Source organism: Mixophyes fleayi, chromosome 3 (assembly GCF_038048845.1).
Source record: "Mixophyes fleayi isolate aMixFle1 chromosome 3, aMixFle1.hap1, whole genome shotgun sequence".
Classification (NCBI taxonomy): domain Eukaryota; kingdom Metazoa; phylum Chordata; class Amphibia; order Anura; family Limnodynastidae; genus Mixophyes; species Mixophyes fleayi.
Window position 1 is genome coordinate 63,510,303 of NC_134404.1, and position 20,423 is coordinate 63,530,725.

The window sequence follows — 20,423 nt, forward strand, 5'->3', positions numbered from 1 at the left end:
TACAGAATTTGTAGCACCCTATAAATAACTAATAATAACAGTGGTAAGGCAAATTATATGTATAATCTAAATTATAGATTGTGCTCTTTCATATGGTAGATATTTATTTATATTCTATTATATATAATAAAATAGTTATAATATATTTATACTTTTTATGCAATCATATACTAATTTCACTTTCCAGAATTTGTGTACCTTATCTTAGCTGTGAGCTTTTATTATTACTGCCTTTGTTCACATAACATCCTCTCCCGGCTCCCGCTGTACTCGCCAGCAGTGACCGAAGCTGCCCCTAGTGGTGAACGAGCGTGTATGCAGCTCCTACAGCGAGTGAGGGCGGAGAGCAGGATCCCGGGAGAGGAGGGGCAGGAGAAAGGTTATGTGTGGTTAGCTTTTATCCCAGGGGGAGCCTGAAACTCTCACATTCCTGGCATAGCGCAGTTATTGAGGCAGTTTGGCAAGTGTGAGCGCAGGAGAGTTAGTCTGCTCTGAGCTCTCAGGCTGTGCACAGCCTTCTCCCGACACTGAGGGACGAGCACTTCACCAGGACATTGTCACATGCTGGCAATCTGCTGCTACACACATCTGCTATGATCTGGTGAGTGTCCATTCATTGTCATTTCATGCCACTCTACTGGGAATTAGCATCGCAAGGACATTTAAAACGGCAATTACACAAAACCATTTAATTATTTTTTTCCAGCCAGATTTTTGAGTCCTAATATAACATTTAGATGCGGCGCTTCATGTAGACTTGTGTGTCAAATCACCAAGCTGCTTAATGCGCATTGCACGTCTACACTACCTTAAGTGCATGTTTGTATTGTCGTGGTCGTTCTATTTGTTTTTTAAAAAAAGTGTATAGCCTTGTAAGGCACTCTTGTATTGTGTGGGTCTGCATAAAATAATGTCAATGCATTTATTACAAGTGACTGTTGAACTTAACATATGTTACAAATATTTACAAATTGTAGTCACTCAATTTACATTATATATATATATATATATATATATATATATATATATATATATATATATATATATATAATGTCTCTCCCATGGGTCATGCTTATGAGGACTGTTTTCTTGTTCACATATTATTTTCAACTGAACCTTAAAAATATGTGCCTATTGTGCTTGTAAACTATTTGTGGCATTGTATAGTGCAGGTCTCAGTTCCTTGGTATGCTTTGTTTACAATGTGTTGGTGAAGGGTTAACAATGGTGCATTCTTCAATGGGAACCGCAAGTGAGAAATGCAGGTGTTCGGTCACCCCTAGCAATGGCTAAGGAATCCATGGGGTATTTTTTTTTTGGTTATTCTTGTTTTGAGTACAAGCTTTTGTACGTTTGTGGCAGGACTGCAATCCACAAAGAATGTCAATTGCAACACAAAGGGCCTGATGATGTCACGTCTTAGATATTTGTGAAATGGTAGTATCTCCTACGCTGTGGAAAAAAGCTTTGTGCTTTAAGGGAACAGCACAAGGTCTGTGGCCACTAAACTCATCATTTAAATATGTTGTAGGCATTAGCAGAATGTTGAACATCATCCGTTTCTTTAACCCGTTGCCGCCAAGTGGCACGGCCACATATTGGAACAAAGATTAAGGCTAGCTGGGATCAGTTTTGTCTAAAAGGCTGTTCTAGCTATGGAGTTACATTGTACATGACCAAAATAATAGGTCTTAGTGGATGGGATATATAAAAATGTGTTTCTTATTATCTTTAACCTGGCACAATCCTAAAGGTTTGTACTAACATTATAGTGTGGTTGGTTGTTCAACTTCAACTAGGAGAATGTGCCATTCAAGAGGAAGGTTAAAAAACAAGCAGCAGGGGGGCATACCAAATAAATACTGGACTTTATCTCTTTTGGAAGGGGAGGGAGACATTCCAACCTTTAATGTATTCCCCCCACGTGAAAAACAAAACCAGGTCAAAAGTCTTACCTCTACAGGTTACTGTGAAACAGCAGGAGTTAGGAACAGGACCATTAGAAAGGTCTTTGCAGCTCACCAGGACAGGTACTATCAAGGTCATTCCTTTCATTTAAGTTTCTGTTAAATCCTAATTATTACTGAGCATTTATCAGCCTCCAGCAATGTCCGAGGAAGTCTCTGATGTTCTTTATTGACTACCACCTATATATGTTTTGGGAGTAAAAAAAATCCTTTGTAAATAGTAAACACTTTTTCTAAATATGATGGGATATATTGCAAAAATGAGTAGGTGATGGTAGGTGTTGGCTACCTGTAAAAACCACAATACAATATTTTTGGTTTCTTAATGTATATATATTTTTTTATTTCATCCACAGGGTCTTCACAACAGTTTCTTAAACCAGCAGGCGATTTGGGGAAAGGATTATCCAGTATTATTATTTTCTCTGTTGGGATTTATATTTGTCTGTTGAGCTAGGATGAGAACAGCGGAGGATTCGTCTGGAACGGTTCTGCACCGTCTTATTCAGGAGCAACTGAGATATGGGAATCTGAGTGAGAATCGCACGTTGTTGGCCATCCAGCAACAGGCTTTACGGGGAGGTGGGGGCACTGGTAGCCCCAGGTCATCTCTGGAGAGCCTTGAACAAGAGGAGTTGCAGGGTAGCCCTTCCACAAGGCAGGAACCTCAAGGACAGGAGCACCATTGTGATCATTTCTACCTGGAGAACCCTATGTATAAAGCTTATGAGTTCCAACATAAGGGCGAGGAGCTTCCAACCTATGAAGAAGCCAAAGCTGCCCTATCTCAATATTACACGGCTCAGAACATCCAGAAGGTAGAACATGTTTCTCAACAACATGACCAGTCCCTTATGGAGCTGAAGCACGGTCATGTCAGGTCTCTGAGCGAAAGGTTGCTGCAGTTGTCTCTAGAGCGTAATGGTGCCAAGCCACAAAACCTCATGAGCTCCTCACTCAGCTACCCTCAGCTCCCTAGGCAGTACCAGCTGTCAGTAGCTCGTGGACAACAAGAAGGAATACAGTACAGGAATGCTCCACCTGAGTATCCAAACTATAGCCAACCTGATCCTACCATCAGTGGGTATGCCTCCGAACAGAGGCACTATTCTGGAGACCTCCCTGTATACCATCAACCTGAAGTCAGGTAAGCATATAAACTTAAACCAATGCCTTACTGCATCTACAGGTTAGCATGATCCACACTAGAAGAACTTGAGACCCGCAACTGCATTGTAGTCGTCATAAATTATTTACTTGTTTCTTCAAATATCAAACACTCTGTAAATGTTTTAATATAAATTAATGCAAAATCTGTCTAACATTTGCATTTTCTTTTGTCTTTACAATGCATTTTTTATCTCCTTACACAATAATACTACAATGTGTGATTTCTGAATACCCCTAAGCTTGAAGCCACATATGGGTTTAAAGTAGACATTGGTCAATCCGCATCTAGAATTGTGGCCTGCAGCCATGCACATATAGATGTGTCTACGCACAGGCATTGTATTAATAGCTACTTCAAAAGAGAATTTAAAGAAAATCCCTTTAAACTCTGGTGTCTGTGGCTTTTAAGATTTCCCTGACAATAAACATTGAGCTAGAGGAGCTGTGACCATTCTGTATTGTCCACACAGGAAGAGATAAACAGAGACAGGAAGTGGCTCTCTATGCAAGTGAGGCAGATAATGGTTAAGCAATATTTTCAGTCTCACAATGAAAGAATGTTCTCCCTTGTTAGTTCTTGTAACCCCTTTGGCAGCTAGAGAGATTAGGGTCATTAACGGAAATACCAACTCCATTGTGATAGCCTTTTTGAATTCCTAAATTCCAGGGAGTTGAGAGTAAAAAAAAATAAATCTTTTATTTTGGCTTTAGGCTGTTCACCTAAGGCAATTGCCTTCCTCCAGACATTGGTATCTAGAATAGCTCTAGAATGGCATTTTGGTCATAGTGGGCAGGTACAGGATCGGGAAAATCAATATTGTTTACCTGAGACAATTATATTCCTTAGACTACCACACATTATAGGCATATTACAGATCCAGCATTCAAAACGTAAGATAAAAATGTGTACTATGAAGTTGGAAAACCAGTCTTGTATCTTAAAATCACTATATGATCTAGTACCGATTGGTTAATTTTAGACCATAGTATATTGTTTTTGGACTGGTGCCTGATATTTTTCACTGTGATTGATGTTCCTTCGTTTAGTTAGTACAAGAATGTACAGGCCCCATGTTCAGGTTCTCTCAATAGTGTTCTCAGGATGTGTCCATAGTACAATTAAGTTGATTATTGGGGGTTAGTGAGCACTTTCAATCATCATCAGTATGTGGGGGTGAAAACACTTTTTGTCATTAAACCTTATAACAAGTGTGTAATGATCATCCATCTGATGTGTGCGCTGTATTTAACAGTAAATGTTATTTTGTCTCTTGCAGGACGATGCCAGATCCTAACATGCACTATGGTCAAATGGCATCTTTTAACGCCGCAGGCACCCACATGGCGCGAATGGACGCTCTGCTGCGGGAGAACGAAACATTGCGCAGGGAACTGGAGACTTACAGTGAAAAGGCCGTCAGAATCCAGAAGGTAAAACCAAATTTCCTATGTAAATTTTGATTATGGCATCTATGCAATTTCAATAACGTTATCAACAAACCTCTGGGTAGACATTGCACATCTTGGCATCATTGCATTGTATAGGGCCAAAGAGGTACAAAGAAGACCTGAAGGGCGAACTTTACTGTAGACTGTAATTGTTTGAGGAATGCATTACAAGTGCAGCTGTTTCCCCTAAATGCTGCATCAGCAACTACATTTTAGAAACCCCATTAGTGTCCAAACATGATTTCTGTCACCGAGCAGGTTATTGTATTAGGTTCCCCAACTGGGCAGAGAGGGTGGGGTGTCTACCACTCTCAGTTTCGTTTTGTCATCTCTTTCGCTTTCCATCCACCCCCCCCCCATAGTCCCCCCCCTTTAACAGCTGCGAGGGATTTTGCACAATGGAGCAGCTATAAGCCATTTGTTAGAGGCACACGTAGAGCTGAGGGCCGCTGACAGTTGCTTGAGTTTTGTGTTCTGCTTGAGCTGACCTGATGTGGCATAAATGAGCCATTGTGTGGGGATGAAAAGGTGCCTGTGTTAGGACGGCCTCAGCTGTAAGGAATAGGGAGGGGGGAATCCAGCCCTGTAGCAAATGTGCAGTCCAGACAGGCAGGTGGCATAAAGTCTACAGACATCATCCGTGTGTAAAGCAAGCAGTGCCACAGTGATGCTCAGCTCTGTAGAATTATATACATTTTAAGCTCTTTCATGCTGTTTATATGCACAATATAAAAATATAAAAAATAATATTAAAAAAAAAAAAGGAATACAAATATATTATTTTTTTATAAAGTAGGCAGAAAGAAAGCGTAGAGCCATCTTTACTAGTAATAATCCAGTCTGCACTAAAACAGTCAGAGGATGTAGAACACTTGGATCCTCATACTGTAGAGCTACATAGTATATTACATAATCTGTGTTCTAGTCAATGGGATGCCATCTATAAGAGGGTTTCCGTCCTTAGCACTATGTTGATGATGAAGGGTGACTTGTTGCTGTAGGTTTCAGCACATGCGTGGCATTAGGACAATGGTACTTTGGATTAGGTTTTGGATTAGGTTATGTTGTAATGTGTTGTCTTCAGTGAGAGTTCCCACAAACCTAACAGCAGTCTGATTCCTTCTTTGTGTCGCAGCTGGAGACAGAAATTCAGCGAATCTCTGAAGCTTATGACAGCCTCATGAAAGCGTCCAATAAGCGGGAGTCACTTGAGAATGCCATGAGAACCAAGATGGAAGGAGAGATGAGACGCATGCAGGACTTCAACCGTGACCTGAGAGGTGAGGGGACAGCAGCAGAAACAAAGGGCTTTTTCAACATTTATCAGCCATCATTAGCTGTTTACAATGGATATTAGGCTTAACTGAGTGGACACAGAGAGTCTTAAGAGCATAAACATCTTTAAAAGCCATGTAGAAAGAGAAATTGAACAATAGGGGCACAGAAAAGTCAATGAACCATCCTGACAAAGCTCATTAACCTACATATCACATCAAAACTGCCTTAATTGGGGTGACATAAAACACATTGGAACAGAAGACATTCTAGAACACTGAATACCGCTGTGCTATATACAGATGTAAGACAGTTATTTCTGAAAATAAACTAGCTCGCTAGGGAGGTAGCCACAAGAATCAGTTAAAGGACATTCCAGTCTCTGTTGAGAGAAAGAGCCTCTGAGATTCCACAGAGCAGTGAAATGTCATATTCTTGCTAACCTTATGGAAGTATTTTTATGTTTCTATTCTGAAACTCATTTTATCTTCTCATTTTTTTATTTTTTTTGTTTAGATCGTCTGGAATCTGCAAACAAACAGCTGTCAGCCAGGAGTATAGAGCAACGAGAAGACAACCAGGGGATGGTCTCCAAGCTGCTTGCTCAGTGTAAGTTATAGTACTGGAAATCAAAACCATTCAGCTTCCTAGCCCCAAAGTCTTCATTTCTACTTTAGAAAATATAAACCAGACAGTCCCTTTACACTAGACGGGGTGAGTTGAAAATAAATCATAAACATCTTCTCATTCAGTCCAAAATTCCACGTCCAAGTAACATTACTCACTCTGCAAACAATGCAACTAGATGGATTTCAGTTCATAAACAACAGTTGCAGCTGCGTACGTGGGTTCCAGCCTGATGCACCTTTAAGTATACAGGGGAGGTGTGTCCGGTCTCTGTTTCCTGAAGAAAAGGCTGTGTTGCTTTAGCAAACAAACATACTTCAATAGGACCTGAATTCCTGGCATTCCAGTAGCTGGGCCTGTTCATCCTCCTTTCTGGCCTCTTGAGGAGAGGAGGGGGCAGCACTGCGTGGGTTAACAGGATGAGACTTGTAGAAACCCCACATTAATGGAACCTCAGCAGATGTGTATAAATAATTCATGTTTACATATGAACCATTCAAATAATTTAGTCTTGTGATTATACAAATTAGTTGGGAGAAAATAGAATTAAAATGTATCTCCTGTCTGCACAGAGCGGCAGTAGCCGTTATACAGGAGAATGTAGCCTATACTTCCACGGGAATCCGATACACTACCGAGGCACACAGTGCCTCATGCCTCAGTGTTAGATTGCACTCTCCTCTATATTGGGTTCCGGCAACAGATTCACTTTAATAACATATTTATGTAATGATAACGATGAGCTGTACCATCAATTGATTTAAATAGAATTGAACCCAGATGCTACAATGCACAAAGTCCTCTCTTTTGTGCACCCATCCACACTACACTGAGCTTTGTCCCATGTTGGGGAAGTTGGAAACTTCACCAGACAGAACTGGTCTTACAAGGATATACATCCTTGAGCTGTCATGCCCCTGCTATCTGGCTGCTCCAAGCCTGGGAACCTGCATATTTGCTTAACCTTTCATGGAACAGTGCAGGAGCAGTCAAGTTTAACATATACTTAGGAATATTCTTGTTAGGTCATTCCACACGCAGACAAAACTCTTGTAAACATGTTCTGATCTCACAGGCACATTGGCTGTTTGCAGAGCTTATCAAACCTCTCAGGTCTTTTTTTTTTTTTTTAAAGTGTATTTGCTAAACTTTTTATACCTCAGACCTTTCCAAAGATCTGACAGCAGATTACACATACTTATTATTCTACTTGCAGCTATCATTTTTCTATTAAAAAAATAAATCTTTATAAAATATTTTAGTTTCCTGGCTGGACTTCCCAGCAGGGGTACTTTTTAATTGTCCATTATAGCCGATTGCAGGAAGTTGATGTGTACTCGTGTTCTACAAAAAGTGTAGCCAGCCGTTTTCTGTGCAAAATCGGTTTTCAAGCGAATGTGGCCTGTCTACTTGCTAAGAAGCTGTGATGTCACTGGTTCTTAGCAAACTGATAGACTGCCTTCTCCTGGATACACAAAGTGGTTTCCGCTGCTGTGTTCGGAGGCCGCAGGTGCTTTTTAATACATGGATTGTTGCTGAAATCAAATCTAGAGCATGTGTAAGGAGGAACACTATATGTCTGTAACTGATACTCTCATTCTCCATTCACATTCTTCAGATTTTGGTTCCAGACTTAGCCAGTTACTTTGAGCTGAGAGCCTAAAAATAATCTTACTACAAAGAGCATTTAAACTTACAATATCAGGTTATTTATTAGATATTTTTCTCATCGTTTACAGGCCGTGAACAGCAGCACGATAAAGAGAAGCTGGAGAGAGAAATTCTCCTCCTACGTAGTGCGAATGAGGATCAGCGTCGCAGAGCAGAGTTATTGGAAAAGGCTCTTAGTAACGCTCAGTCTACCGCAGCTCGCACGGAGGATGAGCTGCGCAAGAAGAGGGCGTATGTAGAGAAGGTGGAGAGACTACAGCAGGCATTAAGCCAACTCCAAGCTGCCTGTGAAAAGAGAGAACAGTTGGAGCTACGATTGCGTACAAGGCTGGAGCAGGAGTTAAAAAACTTAAGGTCTCATCAGGTGAGTAGGCCACTAATGCTAAGCATTATTCAATTGTTTATTTTTTAAGTCTGTGTCTGAATGAAAGGGAGAAACTCACTCGAATGCGTCTTTCTAACAGAGACAACCATTGACACAGAGTGGAGGCCATTCCCCTGAGCTTTCTATCCAAGGACTCTCAGAGCAGCTGAGGGAGAAAGAAGAACGGATATTGGCTCTAGAGGCGGACATGACGAAGTGGGAGCAGAAGTATCTGGAAGAACGTACTATGCGTCAGTTCGCCATGGATGCTGCAGCCACTGCCGCGGCGCAGCGAGATACGACCATCATCAACCACTCGCCTCGCCACTCGCCAAACAATAGCTTCAATGAGGACCTTTTGATGGTCAATCACAGGCACCAAGAAATGGAAAACAGGTATGTTTGACCCATGTCTGTTTATGGAAGAGTTGAGAATGTTATTAGTTTATAGATTTGTTTACCTAAAACTCTTCTTTCTGTCCTTTGTGTAAAGTTCATTTCCACAATTCTTTTCTTGTTCTGTAGAATCAAAGCTCTCCATGGTCAGATACTGGAGAAAGATGCTGTCATTAAAGTCTTGCAGCAACGCAAGCCCCACCAGGGCCCACTAAGACCTGCTAAGTCTGTGCCCTCTATTTTCACTCCATCTGTGCCGACCCCAAACTCGGCGGCTGGTGAGCGACAAGTGAACACGTCACAAGGAGCAACAGGTGATTATGTTACATATCTAGTGAATACTAGACTTGATATTTCAAACAAGTTGATTCTGGTGTTTGAATAAATATGACCACCCAACCCTTATTTTTATCTTATTCTTTCTTTCCAGTAAGCACACCAAGCTGTCTGCCATCTGCCAACATTGGCATTTTACCTGTTCACTCCAAACATGGCAGCAAAGATGGCAGCACCCAGACAGAGTGTTCGACTGAGATTACAACTGTGACAGAATCCCTTCTGGACAGAAATGCTTCCTCACTCGGTAAGTGCTCTTTCCTAGTTGTACGGTGTAGAAGCAGTTCTGACATGACATGCTAGCAGAAAAGACTTCATCCCAGAATGCATTTGTGAAAGAACATTGGTTCTCAGTAACGCTTATACCTGGTGGCTTCTTAAGCTTCATGTCAGAGTTGTGAGTTCCCACGAAACAGTGTATGGATACAGAGAGGGTGTGTTCACAGTAAATCACCTATATTTTCCCTTTTTAATCATGGTTTTCATACACAGCCCTTGGGTGACATTCCTTCACTTGTTCATGGATAAAGCAAACCTGGCTGTTCTCTAGCAAAAAAAACGAGTGTATTTTCCTTGCTAATGTTCAGAAGACGTTTCGCAATGGCAGAAGCTGCACTCGCTCACCTCCCCTCCCCCAGGCTGAGCCCGTGCCGAGCCCTGCATAGCTGAGAGCTTTCTCCTCTCACAATTACTGCCAAGGCTTGGCCTCCCTTGGTGATGACTAATGCCAATGAATCTCAGCTATGCAGCTGGGAAGAGAATGCAGGTGTGAGGCCAAGAGGACGGAGAGCAAGGGGGAAGGGATTCTCTCCAATGTACGAAAGATCATATTATTAATATAGTGCCTACATATCCAATATGTGGAGTGATGCTTACGTGGACAAGTTCTGGTGACCCTTTGAATTGCCCCATGCATAGTTTGACATTTGAGGACCTCTTCTATATTATGAAACCTTCCTGTTCTTAGAACCTTTAGGCTGTTTCATATTCCTCACATCCCCATTAACATAATATTTTAATGTCACCGTGAAGATAGTCTGTCTGCTGACCATCCAAAGCCACAGGCATGTCTGTTATGCCCGTTATGTCCTCCCCCTCATATCATAACGCAGCCAGTTAAGAAAGGACATTGTGATCCAGCATACTAGATTTTGAGACCTAGCTCTCCAACGTAACGTCCATAAGCAATTAGTGCATTACCCTGTCTATACTAGACAATCGCAGAGCCTTTCACAGTACAAATAAGGCCAACTGTTCACGCTTCACCCTGTGTTACACTTCATTGTAGAGAATTCAATCATCTTCTTACGTGTACACATATTGACATGACTGATCACATGCTTGTCTCATCATTTATGTATTCAATGGCCTTTGTGAAGGGTGAATCAGATGATGGAATCACTAGAGTGCATAGCTAGAGCTAGACGGATAATCCACTCATGCATAGACAATTTGCTATGAGCATGACAGGATATTCAGTGAATCTATATGAATATCTGACAGTCTGTTGCTCTTCATGTGCTGGCATTTCAAATATTACATTATAGCGTGTCAAGTACATATGAAATGTAAATGCTGCGCCTAATTATCATGCCGGTTTCATAGTTTGAATTACAATAATCGTTTTCTTATGACCAGTTTTTTTTTGTGCTTAGATATTATAGCAATTGTAGTTTTTTAGCACTTTGACAATTTCATTAATAGAAAAGTATCATTAGTGGATTTGCGGTGTTCCCAGTTTTTGGGCCCCTTCAATTGCAAAATATGTCAAAATGTTATTTACATATTAGATGAATGTTTACATGTTGAATATGCAAAATATTTATTAATTTGACTGACCTATGTTTAAAAATAAATAGAGAAGGATCTTCACATTGTTTTCTGGCTCGTTTTGCCAGTTTGCTGCAGATTTTTGCGGTTTCGTTAATTATCTTTTCCTTTCTTACAGAATCGGTGTCCACTTGTAAAAACTCCAACGTTTCCGAAATGGTCGAGATCCTCATCTGAGTTACCTGTTTCTTGGGGCCAACACCTCAATGTCGAGAGAGTCTTACACGATGGAGAATCGGTCGTACCTGGTTGTTCAGCTCTGTATTTTAAAGGCCAAGAATACGGTCTTCCGTTTATAACGATGAGGTGGTCTTGGAGCTGGGACAATGTACGTCACCGCTCGGATACTCCAGCCTAAAATGCAGATGGGCTTTTAAACTTGTAAGCCACACCAGTCTGAGCCATGGCTGAGAAGACCAGAAGATATTTGATATTGTGACTCATCTGAAGTCAATAGAACTCGGTGAAATCAATGTGATAAAACGGTTGTGGTTTCTGAAACCCATCTCAACCTCAAGACTTTAATTCACATGGACACATATTCTGGGGGAAGGAGAAGAAAGTCGTTTTGGCTTTGCAAAGCCAAGGGCCAATCCCTTTTGCTGCTAGAAATACCTACAGAAAACTGCAGGGGTTTGAAGTGGTTTAAAGTTACTGGACTCTTGTCCTAAACATTTTTCATGTAGATACTTATGTGTTTATTTTTATAAGCCCCTCTATTGTCGCTATTTATACAACTATGTTTTTCTCTTCTCTCGTGGCCATCTACGGTCAACTCTGAAGTTCTAGCACAATATACATGAGGCTTATAGGTTGATGCACACAAGAAGCTTTTATCTTATTGAGGCCTGTCAATCCACGTGCAAGCCAAAATATTACTCCCTGTACATCTCCCAAAAATGCTATAATGTATTTATTTTATATTATGAAAATTATTTCCCCCTTCCGTCCTTCTATCTCTATTTTTATGCTGCTGTTGCTGGTCAACAGTGGCCCTTGTTGCTCCGCTCAATTCCTGTGCGTTGTTTACATCATTAGATCATCATACAATTGCATCAAGCAATTTACTAAAGATTTTTCTTTTTAAGAAATGATCACCCCTTTCTATAGCCCTATGTTTGCCCGAGGAGGCTAATTGCTTTTTTTTTTTTTTTCTGACAAAGGGTTACAAATGTAATATATATATTTTTTTTTTTGTATTTGTTATTTTTGCCTATCTGCGCTGTGAAAGTCAGTTTTATTCCAAAGATGTATGCATCTGATATATATATTTTTTTTGTGAGTTTACTTAAGTTATCGAAAGTATTTAAAGATGTAAGCGTGGCTGTTGTTTCTTAATATTATTCTGCTTATTATATGCTGCCTGGATGCCATCTGGTACTGCTGTTGCAGACCAGACTTTTGTTATTTTAAATATGAAATTAAAAATACATTTTAAAACTAAACCATTGCTGTGTGACAAGTTCTCATTTATTTATCTACTATACAAAGGGTGTTTTAAAATACGATTTGCAAATTTTATCAAAGCGTTTCGTGTCGTAAAGAGGTGTTTTATGGTTCTTAAATAAGGTCAGTGTTTATATGTTTTGTTAAACTTCTTTACAGGGGAATATAAATGTCACTTTATACTAGTAGGTTTGTTGGCTGCTATTAAATTGACCTTGGTCTGTCGGTCTGTGTGTAAGGCTAGGTACACATTAAAGTGTTTTTGTCCAATAATCGGGCAAATCAGCAGACATACAACCGCTCGGACTGAAGTCGGGTTAGTGTGTCGAAAGTCTTTCCAAAGTGTCGATTGTCGGCTCATTTCGTTGGTCCTACTGTTTAATATTTTCCGACCAATCGCCAACCGATCATGTAGTGTGTATGCACTCATGCTCATGATCTCCATAGAGTTTACAGACGTGTTCTTTTCAGCCGATGCTAGCAATGAATGTCCATGTGACTGCGGTAAAAAGAATAATTCAATTGTTCGTTCTGAGACAGAATGTTTTGCTTCAGAGTCACAGAAGCTAACGAAATATGTTAGGACATGTGGATAGTTATAACAAGGCGGTTTTAATCAGTGTGACAATAATGATTGACTGAATATTGTGCTGTCATTCTCTGAAGACTAGAGGACCAGATGAAGAGCACAGATCTGAAGGTAAATCGTGTCAGTGTATATGCATGAATCGTCAGACTGATCGGACTTTCAGTCGTAGGTACAATCGTTTGAGATAACTCATCGGCCGGAAAATTGTTCAGTGTGTATCTAGCCTTTGTGTTAGGGAATTTAGACTATACGCTCCTATGGGACGGACTGATGTAAGTGAGTTCTCTGTACAGCGCTGCGGAATTAGTGGTGCAATATAAATAGCTGATGATGGAGGTTTACTTTATGTAGAATAATCTGGGAGAAGGGGTCGCTTAGTGGTTAAAAAGATTTTAAGAAGCCCCTCTACTAAATCCCTTCTCTTCCCAAAAATAGTCCTTGAATGATGGGGCAGCCAGGGATCATTCTTTTTAGCCGGGTTCTGGCACTCTCCTATAGCTGTGTCCGCTGCTGACGGATTAGTTGTGGCACAGCTCTCTCCATAGCAAGACACAGCCGACACAGTGGCTCTCAGGCTTTCAATTAGCGACGCAGCATCAGATCTCTAGCTAGGAGAGAGTTGAGCGTCTTTGGAGTGATGCTCGGCTCTCTCTATAGCGGGAGAGATCTGATACTGCGTCGCTAATTGAAAGTCTTGGCGCTTCTGTGTCTGATCCCTCCTGCAACACAGGGACATGAGCAGCACTTTATGTGATCAGCATAGGTCCCAGCAATATGGGAATGTCAGAACCCTTCTACATATAGAAAATGGTGGGGGTTCAAGAGGAGGGACCCCCACCAAAGTACTAATACACTCCATTTAAGATGAAATAGGGAATGAATATATAACGCTATCTATATAATCAATTATCATCCCTTCCATATTAAATTGTTGGCAGTGCTCCTCACAGTTACTGTAGGGGTAAATTCTGATTGGCCATGTCTGGGTAATGCCTTTTCAGAAAACAGATTTCATACCTGTGTATGTATGGATATAATATAAGCAATATAATATGCCATCATTTTTAATTAAAAGCTGTTCTTTACCCACACAAATTGGTCATTTACCTCAGATTTTGAGGTATTGTCATGTGATTGCATTACTACACAGATTTTGGTATGTTGCTGCATTTTACATTTCTCCATGTCTTTTCTAAAACATTAGCAACAAGAACTATTGACCCCTCACTGTCGCTGTAGTCTGACATTTCTAGACAACCGATAACCTGACACTCTAGGAGCCCAGGTTGTAATGTGGAATGTAAGGAAGGGACCATTAGAGTATCAAGCTATAACAAGACTTCTTCGGAGATTCATTGTATAGTTCATGCTTGTCAGTCTCAGTCCTCGAGGCCCATTGACCTGACATAGTTTACGAATTTCTGTCATTAAAAGAACATTCCGGATTACCATTTCTGCAAATAGTACTGTGTAAAGCATCGTCGGTATTTATTGCCATGAAAACTAAGACGGACTAGCCCTGGAAGAGAACCATACTATTTAAAATCCTATTCTCCAATTGATCACTGTTTCTTCACATTTCTTATTAAAATGCACCCTCGCATTCACAAAGTGTGGACTAGGCCAATATGCATGTGAATTCTGGCAGTCCGTGATACCACTCATTCGTCCCCACAGCTAAATTCTGGTTAATATTGGTTCAGCTCACAAAATGGTTGCCTCCGTCCGGCGACGTCACAAGTAATTTGATTGGCTGCATTCTCAAAATGGATGATTTCACCATGTGAAGGTGACAGCAACACTTTAAAAAATATTTTGATAATAAAAAAAATGATTTGTTATATCTGACATAGTAATTCAAGAATAAGATAAACGTTCTAGTTACCAACTTTAGAACACTCCTAACGTACTAATTATGGAGAATAAAAAAAAAAAAACCAGGACGTAAAATCTCCACTCCTAGTTTTAACAGCTGAATGGAAGAAAATGAAGCAAAAATTCCAACCTTTCATAATCAGATGAGCTATTAGTGAACAAATATGCCGAGATGTGTTTACACATTCCTCCGCTAGCGCCCTTCCCCGTCTGCTAAATCTTTATTCACTCTCTTGTCTGTGTCTCTTCCTCCCTAGTACAGCTTCCATGTCTGCTTTACCTGCACTGCTCTGAATCAGTGCAGCCACCACAAATTAACCTACTTTATCTCAATGTTGCTGTTTATTGTCAAGGTTACCTACGGAGTATAAAATGTTAGAACATTTGAAAGTAAAAGCGAAGGCTTCTGTTTTGAACACACAGCAGAAAAAAATACTTTATTTGATCATTCTAAGGGGTAGATCTACTAAAACTTCTAAAAAGTAAAAGTGGAGGTGTTGCCCAGAGCAACCAATCCAATTCTAGCTATTTGTCTAATACATATTAGAAAATGATAGCTAGAATCGGATTGGTTGCTATGGGCAACACCTCCACTTTTTCTGTTTAGAAGTTTTAGTGAATCCAGTTTGTTGTGCATTGTGTTGACTTCCTCCATTGTAAAGGGTCCCATACATAAGAGGGGAGCAACAGTGGATTATTGATGGTTTAGGGGAACCTGCCAGACTGAGGGAAACTCCACATCCCAAGTTTATTCTATCATAACATATTACACTTCACCGGAAACTAAATTTATATCACCATTATCAGCTATTTATATAGCGCCACTAATTCTGCAGTGCTGTACAGAGAACTCACTCTCATTAATACTTACTTTGTGTAGTCTCAGGCACCACAACTAATTAACACTGATTAATACTATAAATAGTGAATACTATTATATATATAACTGCAGACCTGATTCGTATTCGCAATGAAATAGTAGTTTGTTTCTGCTTTTCACATTTCTTTTCTAATCGCAGTAGCATGTGTTGAAATTGACGTGTGCACTTAAATGCCCTAAAAGAGGAGTTACATGGCAAAATTTTCCTTTTACTTGAGCTTTTTTGCAGCCATTACAACTTTAGCAAATGGGGACTTTTTTCACTAACTAATCCTGCCCTTGAGATGCTAATATCAATGTTACCTTATCTAGTACATAAACCGTGTATTCTGCCATTATAAAATTGAAAATAAAATGTTTTATATTTTAGAGAGAAGAGAGAACTGTACGATTTTACCTGTTCTTGAATGTCAGAACAGATCTTTTAACTAAGAAAGTCGCTCAAAGGTGGTTTACTGTGTGCTGTCATATTTGTAAGCGACTCTGTCACACAAGCCCAAGTCAACGATTTGGATATATAAACTGTCCTGCTAGCAGCAACAGCAATGTTTGCTAACTGCCTAAGGCTAGGTATATAATACAGTGTTTTCAGCCAATGATTGGGTCAATCGGACGATAAACGACCGTTCGGGCCGATATTGCCTTAGTGTGTATAATGAAGCGATGCCAAAGCCACTTAAATCGCTGATCGATCTCGTTCAGCAATGGAACAACGTGTTTTTGAAACTTTGCCTAGGGTGCTGAGAACCCTAGCACCGGCCCTGGCCCCTCCACCTACAATTTATTATTTTTATTGGGAAACGCTGATACCTTGGCACATGGGAACACTTTGCTGCTAAAGTGCTGCATGCATGAGTGTGCTGACAACTCTCATGTTTGCCAGAGAAAATAATGTGTCAATAGTAGAGTGCGTTGTACTTTTGGAACATTGTGGTTTCCTGGCTGAATGCTGCACTTTTTTCCATCTAGAAAATGTTAGTTTCCAGAAGAGCTGAATCTTTGCTGTAATCAGTGGCGGATCCTAGCAGGGGCTTGCTGCCGACAGCTGCACACTGTGCAGGTCCGTTCAGCAGTAACAGTGTGCTGCCCGGCTGCTCTGATTGTGTTTTAAACACAATCAGAGCAGCGGGGCAGTACACTGTCACTGCCGAGCGGACCGGGTAAAGTTATTGTCTAGATCCGCCCCTGGCTGTAATGACACATTAAAATAAAGGGGAAATGCTTCTTCCTTGACACATGGCAGCGATTCCACTTTTATGGTGGCAAAGTGGATAGAATTGCTGTCTTACAGTCATGAATTCGATTCCAATCCAGGCAGTATCTGTGTGGAGTTTTTATGTTCTCCCCGTGTTTGCGTGGAATTTCTCCTGGTGCCCTTGTTTCCTCCCGCTCACTAATAGTTTAGTTGACTTCTTACAAAATAGACCATAGTATGTGTGTTTGGAGGAGAGAATTTAAATTGTAAGCTCCAATGGGGAATGGACGGATGTGAATGATGACATATTCTCTATGCAGCGCTGGGTAATATAATTGGTGTTATATAAATAAACAAACGGTAATAATAATGAATGATGCACTTTTCAAACAATGGCGTATGTCACTACAGAATCAGGGACTGTTATTGGAGCTTGTGTTGTTGACATTAGCATAGGGAAGCCCCCTAACTACTAAATAAAGTGACTTGTCATATGTATGCAATTTAACCTAAAAATATTCTCCCTGTCCCTTGGTGAAATATGATTTAAATTTTTTTTTTTTAGATTTTTGGTTGATTGAAATACAAATATGTCAATTTCTTGAACATAACCCCCCACATCTGATAATAATGATGAAATAACATAGCCCTAGGCATAGGCACCGTGCTGCACAGCTGGAGATCTGGAACACTGACACACTATCCTAATATTCTGGAAAATCTCTCAGGGAAGTTTCTTCCAAGAATCCAAAAATGTAATTAAAAAGTAAGTAAACTTACACATGTGCAGAAACTGAGAATAACAGGGACTGGGTGGGATTTCTAATATATATATATATATATATATATATATATATATATATATATATATATATATATATTTGGTAGGCTGCTGGTTTGATAACTAACGTGCAGAACAGATGACAGAGGTCTTCACCTTTAACAGCCGCCTTTCCCATAGAGCTTCATGTGTTCACAGGTACTCGGATGCCCCCAGTACTTAGCTCTTAGCGTAGTGCTAGTTCGTTATACAATACCGTAGCGGCAGGCCAGAGGAGGCCGAGTAGATGGTAGAGGATGGTCAGACGTACGCCGCAGTCAGGAGTTACAAGCAAGGTAAATACACGCCAAGGGTCAAGGTCACAGGCAAAACAGCGGAGTCCAAGATACAGGCCAAAGGGTCAGGGTCACAGGCAAGCAGGCAAGGTTCAAGATACAGGCAACGGGTCACAACGGCAGTTCAAAATAGAGAAACGGACAGAGTATCCACAGGAACTGGGTAAAGAGGAACTGAACAAAAAGCAGGTCAGCAACAGAGTAACTCAATGCTATAACCGGCAGGGAGGCTAAGCCCTCCCTGCCTTAAACACTAATACTGGCCAATCAGGGCTTTGCCCTGTAACGATTCCCAGGAGCAGATTTAATAAATTAGGGTGACATTAATGAGCCTGCAGGCTGTATACACTTTCGCGCACGTGCACAGCTGTCCTGTGTTGCCGGGGCGCGCTAATAGAACACTCGGCGTCCGGCCGCTGCCCTGGCAACAGTCAAGGCCGAGAAACAGTAAGTGACACCCCGGTCGTCAAGGAGACGGCCGGGACACCGGGGAGATGCAGAGAGTCGCAGCGGTGCCCATGGACTCCTAACAATATTATAATGGTATGAAGTGGTAACTATGTACTTGCATAAAGTAGACATTTTAATACATAATCGGATATATAATACATAGGCTAACATCATACCATTTTAGGCAAGGTAGCGGCTTTACGTAATAAAGTGCATAATTACAACACACTGTGGGACTGATTTTGGATTAGGAGCAAAGCAAAGAAAATGAGCAACTTTGCACCTGCACAAAACCATGTTGCATTAGAGGGGGAGGTAAATTTAAAATGTAGGGACAGATTTATAGTCGGGATATAGCATGTCATAGATCAACTTTTCAGTGTAAAAATATAGCTATCAATTATGTGTGTGCTACATAAATAAACTGCCAGTATTTTCCTTGTGTGCAAAAAAATAAGTGTTGTACCCCTTACATTGTAATATGGTTTGTTCAGTCGCAATGTTGCTCCTTTTCTCTGCTTTGCTCCTACCTCAAAATCAGTCCCTGTATATACAAACATGGAAGGGCTTATAAAGTTAATATACACATAGGGCATAGTACTTAGCCTATGTAAATCATGGTAACATGATTTATGAACAAACTGCGTAATCACAATGTAATATACAGGCAGGTAATGGACAATAAATAGAATCACCTGTGTAAATGAGGAACCACAAGCATTTTTTAAAGCAACTGCTTCCATCCAGGTGTGACTCATAAATTAATTAAACAAACGCTATCTTAGTATGGTGAAGGTCATGTGCAGAACGCTGGGCCGCCCCTGTTGCCTATAATTATGCAGAGCAGGGTTGGAAGAGACCTCATTGACTTTGAAGTAGGGATGATTGTTTGGCAGAAGTGACCAAGAGAGTTCTTAATATTTCATGAGCAATGGTATGTAAGGGAATGCCAGCATGGGAAAATACATCATCCTCAAAGGCCAACAGCGGGTACAAGTGATATCTGTGCATTCATTTGATATGCAAGGAAACACAGGCGAGCAACTGCAGATCAATTACTGTGAATGTCAAGCTATGGCACAAGCAGCCACTTCTACGAAAAATGGTCTATCAAGAACTCCACAAAACAGTATATAACAGTTACGTTTCAGTGTATACAAAGCTCATCACACCTGGTAAGGCATATTTGCGAGTCCATTGGTGCAAAAAGCACAGGCAATGGGCTTTAGAGCAGTGGCAGAAGGTGATGAAATTGTTTAAACCATCCTTCACCATGTTCTTGTCAAACGGATAAGTGTACGCGCATCTCCCACCTAAATAACCCTGAGTGCTTGTTTCAACAGGGTTCTGGTGGTTTTATAATATTGAAAGGCACATTGTCCTGGTGTGGTTTGGGTGCATTCATTCCCTTAGATATCAACGTCAATGCTAATCGCTATGTCAGGACTTGGAGACCTGATGGACTATGGACTTTGTCGGTGCAGTTGTTGTTTGCTGTACTATTTCATCTCATCCTCCAGCCAGTAATGAGCTTGGCTTTAAAAACCATGTCTCTCTACGCAAGTATTGGCAGATCACTTGGTGAGCCTATGCGGCAGTTCCTGACGTCCTCATCTGACATTAAGCTAATACATGCGGTCCTTGTTGCCCCGGCTCACTGGTGGGTGACTCCTCCCCCAAATACATGGGTGTTTAACATAGTTCCCATGTGGGCAGACTCTAGTGCATTGGGGTGGTAGAGTGTACATTAATTTTGGCTCCAGGTCATCTCAGTTCAAAACAAGAAA

The 20,423-nt window shown here is 40.7% G+C and overlaps 1 protein-coding gene across 1 annotated transcript; it reads left to right on the top strand.

The window, feature by feature from the left end:
* Positions 1–413: 413 nt before the first annotated feature.
* On the top strand, positions 414–12,530 carry AMOTL2 (angiomotin like 2). The gene is made up of 10 exons (XM_075201576.1): positions 414–601; positions 2,324–3,114; positions 4,415–4,568; positions 5,722–5,866; positions 6,378–6,470; positions 8,228–8,523; positions 8,624–8,919; positions 9,049–9,233; positions 9,350–9,502; positions 11,204–12,530. Exons 2-10 carry the CDS (start codon positions 2,426–2,428, stop codon positions 11,260–11,262), a joined length of 2,070 nt encoding a protein of 689 aa, XP_075057677.1. The 5' UTR covers positions 414–601; positions 2,324–2,425; the 3' UTR covers positions 11,263–12,530.
* The last annotated feature ends 7,893 nt before the right edge of the window (positions 12,531–20,423 follow it).